Source organism: Alexandromys fortis, unplaced genomic scaffold (genome assembly GCF_014885135.2).
Source record: "Alexandromys fortis isolate MF-2015 unplaced genomic scaffold, M_Fortis_MF-2015_v1.1 scaffold_319, whole genome shotgun sequence".
NCBI lineage: Eukaryota > Metazoa > Chordata > Mammalia > Rodentia > Cricetidae > Alexandromys > Alexandromys fortis.
This window is the reverse complement of record NW_026068193.1, coordinates 32086-47810: the sequence shown is the minus strand read 5'-3', so window position 1 is coordinate 47810 and position 15725 is coordinate 32086. Positions and strand designations below refer to the sequence as shown.

Sequence of the window (15725 nt, the reverse complement as noted above, 5' to 3'; positions counted from 1 at the left end):
CACAGGGCCTAGACATTTCTTTTTACTTCCCTAGTCATAAAGAAGAGATGCTTAGAAAGGTCAGTTCTAAAAAATACTAACAACAACAAAAACAAACAAACAAAAAACCTGTAAGGCAGTAACTTATGCTTCAACCTTCAAAACAAAAACCAAGATTATGAGGTTTAATAAGCCCCAAACTACATGCCTGTCTCGATTAAGATTCTAAATACGGAACAAAACTTGCCTTATTGTTACCATAACTATTTTTGTACTAGTTAGGAAAATATTCTCTGTTGTTTCTAGAGGACTAGCTATTCTGTTTTCATTATTTGTAAAACTTGGGTATCCTAAATAACCTGAAAAGAATAAAATCCTGAGTTGGCTGTGGTGGTACAACTCTGTAATACTAGCACTTGGAAGGTGAGGATGAAGGTTCAGGAATTTGAGGCCTTCCTCAAATATGTCAAGAGTTTTAATGTCAGCCTGGGCTACATGAAACTCTTAAAAACAAAACAAAACATAAAGAACTTTTAAAATTTGCTTAGGGAACATCATTATTTTTGCAAGATAAAATAAAAGAAGCAAAAAGCGAAAATCTTCTCTGGAAAACATTTTTCACTTTGTTATGGGAAATGCAGCCCTCGGATAACTGTGTAAAGCAGCCTCCGTCACTAGGAGGGTTTGGCCCACTCTCTGGGTGGCAAGGGGCCAACAGAAGGTGACGAAGAAAAATAAGAGTCCCAAGGAAACCAATATGGAACTTACCTCATCAGCACCATGTGCTTGAAGTTCCTTGTAGAATTTCAAAGAAATACTGACCATCACTTTTGTTTTGTCTCCATTAGGATTTGAAATATGATAAAGGACACCATCAAAATCTGTGAAAAAAAGCAAGAAGACTGCTTACTCTGGAAACGGGAGTAGTGGCCTAGCACCTACCACAGGGATGGCCACAAGACCTTTGATAAGAGAGCATGAAACTAAATGATGTGCATTTTGATTTCACTAGGAAGTCAACAGACAAACTGCTATGGAATTAATTGCTCAGTGGCCCTCTCTTTGGTCTTACTTAAAATTACAAAGCTATTTTTGCCATAACCACAGTTTGTGCTAAAATAACCTAAAAAAACTTTCATTGTGACACATTTGCAAGAGAAAGAGCTATCAACAAACTCATATTCACCTATGCAGCATGAACACTGATTGGCACATGGCCCTTCTTTCAGAATGTACTTGCCCCTACCCCAATTCACTACAAAGCAATCCCAGATGCACCATTTGATCCATATATAGTTCAGAATACATATTTGGGAGATAGAGGTAATTTTAAATGAACATAACTATTATCAAATTCAAACAAAAATATTCTACTTTAATATCAAATACCTCATAACTATTACCTATTGAACACTTTTTTTTTTTTTGGTCATGGCAAATCCTTTAATAGGTGTAGTTTTATTTAATTGGCTGGCAGGCCTGCAGAGAAAGGTGTTTTCTGTAATTTTTTTTTTTTACTTCTTCAGAGGAAAGTTCTTTTTTTTAATTGAAAAAAAAAATCCTGCTTCCTCCCACCTATTGAACACTCTTGTTGCAAATATTTAAACTAGGATCTAAACAAGATCAGGACATAATCAGATGATTATTTTTTAAGTCTCCTTTAATCTCTTGGCCTTTCCTCTTTTTAGGTTCTCTCTTCCTGCACAAAGTGAGCTGAGCGCATCTGTATAGCGCACTGCTGAAGCTAGGAACCAAGGGCCAGAATGCAAAGAACTTGTACAGGAATCACAAGAACCATGAGGACTGAGCACTGCTAGTCACTAGGAGGCACAGCTTAGGCTGCAAAGTCTTCTCAGATCATCTAGTCAAACACTTGCCTTTCTAGATGGGACTTAGATGTAAAATTCCCGAGGACACATATGAATAGCCAATTTCTTTTTTCTTTCTTTCTTTCTTTCTTTCTTTCTTTCTTTCTTTCTTTCTTTCTTTCTTTCCTTCTTTCTTTCCTTCCTTCCTTCTTCTTTCTCTTCCTATCTATCTATCTATCTTCCTTTCTTTTTTTTTTTTTTTTTTTAAAAAAAGGTTCACTATGTAGCTTTGCCTATTCTGGAACTCTTATGTAGATCAACCTGACCACAAACTCAGAGAGATCCACTTACCTTTGCCTCCTGAGTGCTGGAATTAAAGACTTGTACCACCTTGCCCTGCCAGCAGGGAGTGGAAAGAAGCACCACTGCTCTGATCTGACAAACAAGCTCTAGCACCTTTCTATGTCGCCTCTCCCAAATGCTAGGCAAATTTATATGATGGCTACTAGACTATAAGTCTGTAGACTTCCAAAGTGGAAAATGGTTCTCTGTATAAAACAGAACCCAAACTTCTAAAACATGAAGTGCCCTACCCACTAAGATAGTATGGTAGCTTTACTTAAGTCTACCTAACTCCAAAGTCAGTTAGCAATGCTACAGATACATGAAATAGTCCCTGACGGCTTCAAAAAAACACTTGACAATCAAAACTTTTCTTTTCAGGGATGGAGAGCTCGCTCAGTGTTTAAGAGAACTGGCTGTTCTTCTAGATGACCCAGGTTCAATCCCTAGCAGCTGTATGGCAGCTCACAATATTCTGCAATTCTACTTCCAGGAGAGCTGATGCATTCATTCTTTTGGCCTCCGTGGGATTCAGGCACACCCATGGAGCAGACAGATGCAGGCAAAACACCAACACACCAAAAATAAATAAATAAATACATACATACCCCCCCCCCACACCCTCTCATAAAAGGCATGCGATTAAGATACTTACCTGCAAATGTTACTTCTACAGCTTCTGGTTTGTTTCTGTAAAACGACAAAAAGGCCCTTAGTAAGATAAATTTAGGACAGGACGGTTTAGTGGATGGGGGTACTTGCTAGCTAAGCCTGATGACCTCATACCTGAGCTGGATCCCAGGGGTGAAGGGAGAGAGCTGACTCATGTTGTCATCTGGCTCCACATATGAGCTGGGCATGCACGTCCACACAAATACACAAGCAGATGAAATGTAAATAGGGACAATAATTGCACTGTTGCTCCTGATTTTTACTTAAAACTGAAGCATTCTCTATAAACTCAAGGCTTCATTCTTTCATGGGCCTGAACCTTTAGATTTTCTTAAAGTAGAGGATTAGACAAAGGGCACCTATAGCTTGTGTTTTCTAACTGTTGTTCAGCTGCTTGCCAAGGCTAGTGCCTCACTCTGGTTAAAGCCCCCCCCCCCCCACAGGATAGTGCCCATGGAAGTAAATTTTAGATAAACAGCTAAGTATTAATAATGTAGAATGGTTCTACTCTGTTTAAGGTGAAAGAATGATTTGATATCACCAACAAACAGTAAGTACTGCTCCATTCCAAAGATCACTTTTAAGCCTTTCTCTGCACCTTTCCTTCTTTCTTATATCATCAAAATACCTGCCACACTCCATCAAGCCTGCTTTGGTTCTATCTTAATTTTGTTCTATCTCAGGTCTTACACAGAAGCACGGCACAAAATAACACTGGGAAAAAAAATCACCACGTAGAGTCAAAGTACTTGTTTTCTACTTTTATCTTTTTCACTAAGCTTATGCTCTGGGATAAATAAGAATTCTTATATCCCTTTTCTCATTTCCTCATTTATAAAATGGGAGAACACAAACAATTTCACCAATATTGCAGAACTACTACATACAAACAGTAAAACAGCCTGAGAAGACCTTCTTCTGGTATGCAACAGCTAATTGTTTTAGTTAAGTAAATTAAACTAAAATAGTTAAAATAAAGTTGTATTACATCCTTCTCTGCAATACCAATGGCAGAAACCTCCACCGCCCTAACAGCTTAGCTTGCTGGCAGTTAATTCAAATGATTCTAGTTTGTTTCACATTTAGCAGACAAGATATCCACACTGACATATTTTATCCCTTGCTTAAAATCTCTTGTGAGAATCTTCTTAAGAAATGTTGTGTTTACACATGAAGGTATGTACACCATATGTGCAAGAGCTTTTGAAGGGCTGAAGAGGGCATCCGGCACGCCTTTAATCCCAGCACTACTAGATACTTTATTACTTGGGAGGTGGTTACAAGATGATCAGAATTCAGTCAATCATCTGTGGCTGATGAGACGGAGGTAGATACTGTCTCAACAAATGAACGCCCCTTCCAAAAAAAGAGAAAGCTTAAAATTGCTCCTGGGCTTTCATTTCAAACTATAGCCAAGAAACAAAGGAAATGAATGACAACAAACCATTCCTTACCTCTAAAACACAAGAGTACGTATACTCACATATAAGCCCATTTAAAAAAACAAAACTAAGAAGATGCCCCAGGTAGAGGAAGCATGCAAACACATTCTCTTAGAGGGACTTCTGGTTGTCCCGGAGTCAGGGACGTCAGGGACCATGTTGCCTGACTTAACTGGGGTGGGGTATTTGGGGTGTTATTTTCCCCTTAACCCTTAGGTTTAAACTCAGTCATGAAAGATGCAGTTCCTCACTTTACTACTTCATCAACAGACCTGAGAAAAATCAACTTAAGAAGAACCTTAACAGTCTAAGTCATAAACACTGAAGGTTTGAGTCTCTAGGCATGGATCTCCACTGGGAAAACTGCTAAGATCCATTCTAAGTAGCTTGCTGTATGATTTGGGAATACCTATCAAACCACTGCCATTAATATTTTAGTTCATTCTTCAAGGCTGCACAAAAGATTTAGAGGCTTCTAAAGCACTGGGCTAGAGAACAGGAGACCAAGGGCAGTGGTAGAGGAGGAGGCAGAGGCAGACAGATCTGAGTTCAAGGACAACATGGTCTACAAAGAAGGTTCTAGGACAGATAGGGCTACAAAGAGATACTCTGTCTTGAAAAAATAAAGACAGCAACAAAAAGAATAGGAGAACATATCTAGGAGCTGGAAGTTTTAAGCTCTGTGTAACAACAAGAAGGTTGAACATAAAACACACTGTAACAACCATTACTTAACTCAAGAACAGGTATTCATTACTGTGTCTGTGTGTGTGTGTGTGTGTGTGTGTGTGTGTGTGTGTGCACATACATGTACACACATACAGAAAGAGAGAAAAAGAGAGAGAGAGAGATCTGTTTGAGACAAGGTTTCTGTGTAACTCTTGCTGTCCTGGAACTCTGAGATCTGCATGTCTTTGCCTCCATCATTACTATATTTTAATTAATTAGTTTTTCAGACAGAAATCTCATGAAGCCGAGGCTGGCTTCACATTATGTAGTTGAGGCTGGGTTTGAACTACAAATGATCCTTCTGCTTCCACCTCCCACATGCTGGTGTTAGGAGGGCACCACACACCTATTTTGTTCTGTCTTTTTATGGTTTAAAATCATGATAATTGAAGGGTCCACTTAAATAGACCAAAAAGACGAAGAATTTACTGATTTATCATCTGCTCAAGCTTCAGGTACAAGAAAGTTTAAAGAAAAGGCAAGTCTTGGGGGCTGACAAAATGGCTCAGTGAGTAAAGGCACTTCTACCAAGCAAAGGACTAAGTTCAGTCACCGGAGGCCTCATGGTGAAAGGCGAGAATTGAATCCTGTATAAGTGACCTCCACATTTGTTTCATAATGTGCACAGACACACGTAAGTTAGTCCTCTGGAGTTAAGTGTTAAGTTCTCTCAGACGAGGCTGTCTCTAAAGTTCCTCTTTTATAAACTGGGGATAAAAGACCCATATTACAAGAATGTCATGAAGCTTAACTGAGATAATACAGTAGACACACACAGACATCCAATATTTCCCAACAACTGTTTCATGACTAAATTACAGATATGTTAATAGTGTCTATAGTTTTCACAGTAGTGCATGGCAGAATCTTAATAAATGTGCCACACAAACACCACTATGTTCTGTTTGTGTCACATGATAAACCTCCACAATCACAGCGGTGGAAATCAAGCACACAGCAGTCTACCGTTCCCCAACCACCAAGACACAGAAGTCAGCCTACAGGCTGCTCCTGGATTCCCTAGATTTTTTTTTTTTTTTTGGTTTTGGTTTCGTTTTTCCAGAGAGGTTCTCTGTATAACAGCACTGCCTGTTTTGGAACTCACTTTATAGACCAGGCCAGCCTTGAACTCAGATATTTGCCTGCCTCTGCCTCCCAAATGCTGGGATTAAAGGCATGTATCACCTACCAGCTTGCTCCTGGATTCTTAAAACCCTGAGTTTTCTCAATCTAATCTGTCACATGGGGACATTTTGAAATTAAATGAAACTGTGTTAAAACACATAGGTAGTGAATGTATATGAAAGCACACGTACTACAGAAGATAGTGCAATACCTGGATTACAGAAGACAATCTAAAAATGAGGCTTTTCTTCTAGATGGAGTTAGAAAGGCCCAAATCTGAAGTTGTGGAATTGTGAAGCTATCAAGATCAGGAACTATTTACCCAGTTCTAGGAGAAATAGGATTCCTATTAGCATCAGACTGTTAAAATGACTAGAATTTGTGATTAAGCCAGCTGGATGGTCCTAAGGGTTATTGATTGGCAGCCTAAGACACTGAAACATTACCCAATTCACTGAGATAGGCAGATTTCTTTTTTTTAAAAAACATTTTATTTATTTATTATGTATACAACATTCTGCCTCCATGTATGCCCAAATGCCAGAAGAGGGCGCCAGATCTCATTACAGATGGTTGTGATCCACCGTGTGGTTGCTGGGAATTGAACTCAGAACCTCTGGAAGAGCAGCCAGGGCTCTTAACCACTGAGCCATCTCTCCAGCCCCAGATTTCTTTTTTTTAAAGACAAGATTCTGTAGCCTAAGCTGGGTTGTCCTTATGTATCCTAGGCTGGTCATAAACTCTTGGCAATTCTCCTGCCTCAGCTTCCCAAGTTCTGGGATTACAGGCATGAGGTACCACATTTGACTGTAAGAGATATTCTTAAATTAGCTTTAAAAGGTGCTGGAGAGGTGGATCACCAGTTAAGAGCATTGACCAGAAGACTTGAGTTCCCAGTCCCCAAATGCCATCTCACACTGTAACCCCAGTTCCAGGGGATCAAACATCTTCTGACTTCCACAGGCACTAGGCTTGTCTGTACATACAGGCAAACATACATATAAAGTAAAAATAAATCTTAAAAGAAGTCCATTAGGAAAGTCTTTTTTTAACCATTTATTTTTATTTGTATGCTTGTGTGTCTATGCTAAGTGTTTGACATTTGTGTGGGGGTGCCTGCGGTGGTCAAATGAGGACATCAGATCCTTTGGAGCTGGAGTTAGCAGGTGTTTGTGAGTTACCTGAAGTAGGCTTGGAACTGTTCAGTACTCTGTAAGAACAGTAAGTGCTCTTAAACTGATGAGCCATCTCTTTTGCACCCAAAATATTTTCTTCAAACTGGGTGTGGTAGTTCTATATTTTTCAAAGGAAGCTTCTAGAATGTCAGTCAGTTAAGTACTACTAGCAACTATATTATTCCGTGTGTGTGTGTGTGTGTGAGAAAGAGAGAGAGAGAGAGAGAGAGAGAGAGAGAGAGAGAGAGAGAGAGAGAGAAGAGAGAAGAGAGAGAAGAGAGGTCCTTGGAGTTTTTACTCCTAAATGCACCCTGGAAACAGTTCTCCTCTGTGGCATATGTGACCCTCTTCTGGTTATCCCTTCCAAGTCTTAAATTAGAGGAATTATTTTGTTGTGCTCACTAAAGATTTTCTGATTACTTTCTTTAAATCCTCTACAAGGTTCCTGACGTTCTTTCTGAGTAAAGCCCACGAAGCAGATCATATTAAGTAAAAGATGGTCATTTTCATTGCTAAACCATCTCTCAAAATACAGAGACTAAGAAGACATAGAAACTGACACACTCTCTTAGAAAAGTGATAACAAGCTTGGTAGGGCAGGATATATAGGAAGTTGAGGCAGGAGAAACACCATAAAGTTTGAAGCCAGCATGGGCTACAGTGTGCAACCCTGTCTCAGAACAACAAAAATGATGGAGAGATGGTTCAGTGGATAAGAGTATTTGCTTGGAAAGCAAGAGGATCTGAATTAGAATCCCCAGCACCCACAGAAAAAGCCTGTAACCTCAGCTGAGACAGGATAACTGGGGCTTGCTGATTGCCAGCCTAATTTCAGGTTCAGTAAGAGATCCTATTTCAAGGGAAAGAGGCAAAAAGTGATACCATAGGATACCCAATATTGCCTCTGCATGTACATGTGTATATGTGTGTGTGTGTGTATGTGTGTATGTGTGTTAAAAGAAAAAGGGATAAGCTTCTAAAGAAACCAAGAATCATTTTATCTTCATTAATTCCTTCAAGATGCTATTTACTGAGCTGAACATTCTCTCTCCCTCCCTCGCTCTGAAGATTGAGGAAACAAAGATGGCTGAAACGATAGTTCCAGCCCCCAATCTAGTCCTGTGCTTCACATGCCAAAGACAATGCAAAGAGGCCAGAGGACAGGTAGCAGCGTGCCAACCATAATGCCCTAATGTTAAGGCATCTAATCAACTAGATCTTAACAGTCAGATAGTACATTCCACTGCATCTACAGGCCTAAGCAATGTCCTAGTTCTAAATCTCTTTAAGCCAGCCTGCCTCTCTGAGGACATATGTGGCATATCTGAGAATGAGAACAAGGTAGCAGCAAGACTTAATTTATTCCTTTCTCGAATTTCTCCTCCCACAGTCCTCGCCCACCCCACTCAGCGCTACTTGCTTACTGAGTTCTTCTCCCCCTCACAGAACCACAGCTCCCCACAATATGCACAGGCTGTGTAAGGAGCCAGAAGGCACTTTAAATCAACAGAAGCTCGCATCTGACAGCATTTCCTCAGTTCTGGACCGCATAACTGCAAAGTTGACAGGCCTTGCTTCTGAGGATGAAAGGTTCTTGGTATGCATGTAATAACAAAAGAGTTCAATTAATTTTTCAGATTACTTCTGCTTTAACTGTGGTCGGGGCAATAATTCCTAAATGAAAAGGCAATGCTGTAGTGAGACCTGTGCAGGATATTATTTACAGAGTTGGGCGTCGCTTTTTAATTAGTCATAGTGTGGAGACTCTCAAGAAGGTGCTTTACTGTATCTCTTTGTGAAGACACACAGACAGATCCAATAAGCCGCTGCTAGGGGTGTGGCTGGAAAAAGTGGGAAACTTTGTTAACATTGCCTTTAAATTACAAGATGACTGTGGCCAACTGTGTACTTAAAGAATTTGTCTTACAGAACTCTCATCCAGATGCAAATTTAAACTTTCAGTCTGATACTACAGGCAAAAATATCCAACAAGATGACCCAAGGGATCATTAAAAATAAATAAGCTAAAAGTAAAAAAATACAAGGAAAGCTAATGCAACTTTATTCTGGAGCATATACTAGACCACTACTTTGAAGAATACCTCATGAGGGCTGGGAAGTAGTGCAATGAGAGCCCTTACCTAGCATGTCCAAGGCTCCAGGTTCTCAACCCCTGCCCCCTAAACTAAACCATCTCATGCTTTTATTTTCAGTAGGCAGAACAGCACTGCCCAACAGCACTGTCTGCAGTAATGGCCATGTATACTGGGCAAATACAGCACAAAGCACAGCTAGTTTAGCTCAGGAAACCAACTGCAGTTTTACTTCACCTTTTTACTTAAATCTAACAGCTACATGTAATGGGTAGCTATGGTACAGGACACTGCAGAACAGAAAGATTCACTTTGGCTACCATGAACATAATTTCCCTGATTCATTTGTTCTGAGAAGTACAAAGAGCAGGAGAGAGCTGTGCCCCCAGGTTTCCACACGGCACACTTTTCTCCTCTGGGCCATTCATTATCTTCTCCCAACACAGCTATCCATCAGTTCCTCCCTAACTTCGCTAACAGCCTCTTTTGGAATTCCTCTGTAGACCAGGCTGGCCTCAAACTGAGATTCACCTGCCTCTGCCTCTTGAGCTCTGGGATCAAAGGTGTATACGAACATCACTAAGCTTTCTCTCTCGCTTTCTCTCTCTCTCTCTCTCTCTTTCTTGAATAAGAGTCTCACTATATAGCCCTGGCTGCACTCAAACTTGTGTTGATTCTTCTGCCCTTGTTTACCAAGTGCTAAGATTATAGGAGGGTGCCACCACACCCTGCAGAAACTTGCAATCTCACGGTAACCCTATTTTCACTAGTTTCTCCTTCAAAGGTTTTCCCAAGTATTTTAAACAAAATGTTTTGAGCATAGTTGTTAAGACACATCTCCAAGAATGAGCGAGGATAAGACTAAACATATTACCTCCTCAAACATTATACCTGGCTACAGTGAGCATCTTTACAAAAAAAAAAAAAAAAAAAAAAAGTCTTAGAAATTCCAATTCATGTCCTCCAGATTTAAACACCTACTTGAATCTCTCTTTTTATTTGCAACAAGATATAGCCCAGCTGGCCTGCTTTCACCCTCCAAGTGCTGTGATTACAGGCGGACCACACCCAGGTAGCTTTTTTTTTCCTTCTCTGATACAAGTTCTTACTATGGCCTGGAACTTTTGCTTATCCTGCCTCATGCTCCTGAAAGCTGGAGTTACAGATGAATGTGCTTGGACTACAAGCATGTACCACCAACCCCAACATTCTCTGAGGAAAGTTTTCTAAAAAGACAAAGGACTAAATGAAGTCCTGAGTAACATGTCACATTTTGGAATCACATGTTATTAATACACAAACGTGGATGTTCTCCAGCATGAAAAGGCATGCCTCCACTTGAACACACACAGCCATTTATCTTGTAGATCAGCTTCTAACCACCCGGAACTCATACTTTGCCAGTCTAGACTTGAGAATGTATGTATTGAGATCAGTTGTGAAAATGCAGAAGTTGCTTTAACTTCCTCCTTTGTGCTACACTACTTTTTAAAAAAAAGTACACACTCATCACCCACAGCAAGTCCGTGGGTTGATTCATTTCAAAACTTAAAATGCAAAGTTTTATGGGAGGCTGAAGACAAGGAGCAAGCAAGTTGTACATGTATCAACTGCAGCTCTGGGCAGGAAACAATGCTCACTGAATGCACCAATTCTAGGAAAGTCCTGCTTCGTTCTGCAGATAAAACCTGTGAGCTTACAAGAGACAGGACAGACTATATATTGGATGTGAGTAATGGGTTCATGCCTTTTCGACGTCTGTGAGCCACAAGTTCCTTATGAATGTTTAGAATTCCCCTCTCCCGGTATCCTTCCTTCTGTGGACCTACAAGCACTTACTCTCTCCTATTTCAAGTTCCCCTTTCACAGAAAACAGCCTGCACTTATTATTTCCTAACTGTAAAACCAAAATGTGAAGCCCCATCCTCACCAATGAGGAAATGAGGCAAAGGAATGGCCACAGGCCACCATAAATTAGAACCTAAAACCCAATTCCTCTGCTCAGGTTTTAAATATATTAGAAAGGCAAAGCAGCTTTGGGGGAGGAGTTTGTCTTTTTGTGTTTGACAGAGAAGCCTCGAAAATCCATCCCGTATATTAAGATGCCGATGTTTAAAAAAGGTTATCTAAGAACTTCATGGATTCTGAGAGCAGAAGCAGTTATTAATCGGGTCGACATTAACCACTGAAGAAAATCAAAGACCAAGGGTCTTGGATAAGGATTTAAGTCACATAACCAGATAAAAGCTGGTCTCAAGAGAGCTAAGGAGGGTGTGGATGGAGGACTGTGGGCTTTGCCTGAGGAATATATAACAAAATAGTTTCTCTCACAGGTTAGAGAGGAAGCTAGAGATCACTGGGTTTTTTTTTTTTTTCCCCTCCGAGACTGGGTCTACTTTCAGTCTTGCTTCTCCTGGGGGGAGAGATGGGGGTGGGGAAGCAGAAGGCCGGCGGCGATCTGGGCCTGCATGTTCTCCCCACCTCGCCCAGGGAATTCCTGAAAACTCCATTCAATCCAGCTTTCCCAAAAGCGTCTCTCTGGGCCCGGAACAATGACGGAGAATACGGAGAGAAGTGGGTCCCTCCCCTGCCCCCCACAGGGCAGAGGGCTCTCGGGCGTGAGTTCAGGCCTTGGTTGCCCTCACGTCCCACAGGTCTCCTGTTCTCTGGCACGCCTTGCTCCTGTCCACTCGCTGCTTCCGCATCCCTCTCCGCCTCTCCCCACGCATCTCAGGCCGTCGGCCCACCGCGCCCCATGGCCTCCCAACGTCCACCCTGCCAGTGAAGCCCCGAAGCCGCGCCAGGTTCCCGATCTTTCCCCTCCAAGGTTTGGGAACAGGACGCCACCCAGGATGAGCTAGGGTCAAGTCGGCCTCCTCCCGGTGTGCGCTCACCCGGCGGCCGCGTTCTCGAACTTGAGAGCGAGCGTCTCCTCGATGATTCGGTTGTTCACCTCCAGCAGGATCATGGCGGCGGCTGCCCCGGGCAGGGGAAGGAGAAACAAGGGCGGTGAGGGTGGGCAAGCGAGGACAGGACGGAGGGAGCGGCCCCGCTGCCCCTGACGAGGGGGGCTGGGTGCGGTAGGTGAGGGGAGAAGGGGACGGGGAGCGGGGCGGGGAGAGGCGGACACGCACGCTAGCCCGACACGCGCTGCCTGTTGGAGGCAGCCACCACCCGACCGACCTGGCCCCTGAAACTTCAACCCGCCTGCCGAGCCGCCGCCGCCGCCGCCTCACCGACGATCCCGGTCCCCGCCCAGCCCCCGGCTCCAGCCGGCCACTTCCGCTCTCACACCCACTTCCGCTCGCCGCCCGGACGCGCGGCCCCGCGGCGCCATTTCCGCTTCAGCCTCGCGTGCACGCGCCCGCAAGCGCGTCCTGGTGAGGAAGCAGGCAGAGGGCACGCCTGCGCCTGCGCGGCAAGCCGCCCTGCCATTCCTGACCTTTAGAGTCCCACACTCACCTGTCATTTCTCCAGGTTGACCTTACAGTCCTGCTGCTCCTTCCCCGCGTACTCCAGAGGCCCGATTCCACCCTTCCGATGTCATTTCAGAAGCCCCATAAGAAGCTTCCCTTTGCCGGGCGTTGGTGGCGCCCGCTTTTCATCCTAGCTCTCGGAGGCAGAGGCAGGAGGATCTCTGTGAGTTCGAGGCCAGCCTGGTCTACAGAGCTAGTTCCAGGACTGCTAGGGCTACACAGGAAAACCCTGTCTTGAACCGTCCCCTCCCCCCACCCCGCAAAAAATAAGAAGCTTCCCCTAGGGGAATTCCTAGCTCCCAACTTCTTGTGGCTGCCCACAGAGCTACCCTACAGCACCCTCCTGCCTTCTTTTCGCCAGACCTGCCCTCCTAAAGCTTATGGTCTGATAAAGAAAACACAATAAATTACAGGACAATAAGGGAAAGGAATGTGTGGCCAAGAAAGTTAACGGGAATCCAGATGCACCTTCCTGGATTCCTGTCCTACCTCCATTTGTGGACGGAGGAGCCACCTCAGGTGATCCTCACTGCCCAGTACTTCTGCCAGAATCGGAATTTATCACTGTACTCCACCTGTCCTTTCTGCCTAGGTGCCTTGTTTCCATTTCTCCCTCTTCCAGAAACAATGTAACAAATTTAATTAAGTTCCTTTTCTAGTCAATGAAAGGTTTCTTTCTGTTTGATATTGAGAAAAAATAATTTATTATTATTATTATTATTATTATTATTATTATTATTTCTGAGACAGAGTTTCTCTGTGTAACAGCCCTGGCCATCCTGAAACGCATTCTGTATACCAGGCTGACCTCGAAAGCTCAGAGATCCATCTGCCTCTGCTTCCCAAGTGCCTCTGTCTCCCAAGTGCTGGCTGGGGATTAAAGGTGTAAACCACCAAAACTCCAGGTTCTTACTTGGTTTTAATTGACTGTAAAAGTCTTTTTTTTTTCTGTGTGTGATGAGGCATATATTTAATCCCAGCCCTTGAGAGGCAGAGACAGGAAGTATCTGTGAGTTTGAAGCCAATGTGGTCTATATAGCAAGTTCCAGGCCAATCCTGGCTGCAAGGTGAGACCTTGTTTCCTGCCTCAAAACAAATGAATAAATTTTTAGAATTGAAAAAGAGAAAAAAGCCATTTATTTCTACAATTTGTTATTAATTGGAGAAAGAAAGTGTGTGTTCACCACGGTGCTTGCGCAGAAGCAGAGGAGAGCTTTTGGACATTGGTTATTGCCTTCCACTGTGGAAACCTGGGATTGAACTCAGGTTGTCAGACTTGCCTAGCAAGTACTTTTACCTGCTGAAGCAACCCTCGAGTTCCAAAGCACCAGTTTTAAGGGTCTGTACGTGCTAGGCAACAGGCTATGAGTCCCACTAGCTTTGCTGCAGATGACAGCCAAGGTGTAAGGGTTTGGTAATCTTTGCTCAAGGTAATTTTTCCAGGAAGTTGAAGGCAGCATCCATCTATCTCAAACTGAGATCACAGACCCCTTAGGCTTAGGCCAGTGTCTGATAGCTGACCCGTGGCCCACAGGGGGACCCGACTCCACCCTTAAAAGATATTTGCACTGCCCTTTCCTGAGCACGCGCACTCTGAAGAGCCACAGTTTGGTTTGGGAAGCCCAGGTTGCTTTTGTACTGCTTTCTCCTGCTTTAGTCACCTTTGCCCAATCCTTAGATTATTTCCGTCATTATCCTATAAATATTCCTGAATCTTGTACTCAGAACAGTGGGTTTTAGATTCCTCTTCTGGTCTCTTTGCTGGGCTGCCCCAAGGAACAGCTTTTTGGAAAAATAAACACACACACACACAATTATATATTAGAGATAAGTTTTCAGAGGTACCTTTCAAAGTATCAGAAAGGAATGAGAAGTGTGTACATGTGCCGGTGTGTGAATGAATGATTCACAGGCCCATGTGCCTGAGTGTACATCACACACGTGCCTATTGGATCCCCTAGAACTGGGGTTACAGATGGTTGTGAGCCATCGTGGGGCGCTGGGAAGTGAATCCTGGTCTTCTGCAAGAGCAACAAGCGCTCTTTCTGCTGAGACACCTCTCCAGGCCTCCAAATCAGATTTCTCTCTTTAAAAATAATTTTTTTAAACTTTATTTTAAGTGCATCGGTGTGTCAGGTCCCCTGGAACTGGACTTACAGACAGTTGTGAACCGCCATGTGGGTGCTGGGAATTGAACCTGGGTCCTCTAGAAGAGCAACCAGTGCTCTTATACCTTGAGCCATCTCTCCCGTCCCCAATCTTTCTGTTTTTTTTTTTTTAAAAAAGATCTTATGAGCAGTGAACTTCAAGATATTACAGACATCCTCTACTACAATATTCCATGTTTAAACATTAATGTTTTTGAACACACAGAGTTTAAAGGGTGTGTATAAGAGAAGGGATAGAGCTCTGACATAGGTATAGTGTACTTTCCTAACATTCCCCCAACCCTGGATTCACCTCAGCACTGGGCATGGTGGCGGTAACTGTACTCGCAGCACTGAGGTGGCTGAGGCAGGAGAACAGAGGCTTTAGGATATCCGTATAAGCTATACATACTATGTTGCAACTTTGAAGCTAGTTTGGACTATATTCTGACACTGGGTTTGTAGTTACGCTGGATATTGGAGTGTGAAAGGAATTGTCAGTATCATTTTGAAGATATCCATTTACTTCACATTTGTAGGGTTATAGTTTTAAAAAGTGTGTGACTCCTCTTCCAGATCCTTTGTGTGTCCCATACCCTCATCTCAAGAAGCATTGAGAGCTTCTTTTTAACCAGGGGCTTGGGAGTTTTATAATGATGAGCCTTGCTTAATACTTTCTCTTTTTTTTCTTTTTCTTTTCTCTTTCTTTCTTTCTTTCTTTCTTTCTTTCTTTCTTT

At 42.8% G+C, this 15725-nt stretch overlaps 1 protein-coding gene across 2 annotated transcripts in view; it reads right to left on the bottom strand.

The window, feature by feature from the left end:
- Arpc2 (actin related protein 2/3 complex subunit 2) overlaps nucleotides 1-12679 on the bottom strand; it is a 32806-nt gene extending 20127 nt beyond the window's left edge. For both annotated transcript variants that reach the window (XM_050129589.1, XM_050129587.1), the window contains exons 1-4: nucleotides 12549-12679; nucleotides 12260-12341; nucleotides 2785-2819; nucleotides 748-860 (exon numbers count right to left, since the gene is read on the bottom strand). In XM_050129589.1, coding sequence (XP_049985546.1) covers nucleotides 748-860; nucleotides 2785-2819; nucleotides 12260-12333 — 222 coding nt within the window. In that variant the 5' untranslated portion in view covers nucleotides 12334-12341; nucleotides 12549-12679. The remainder of the gene's footprint in view (nucleotides 1-747; nucleotides 861-2784; nucleotides 2820-12259; nucleotides 12342-12548) is intronic.
- Between the last annotated feature and the right edge of the window lie 3046 nt (nucleotides 12680-15725).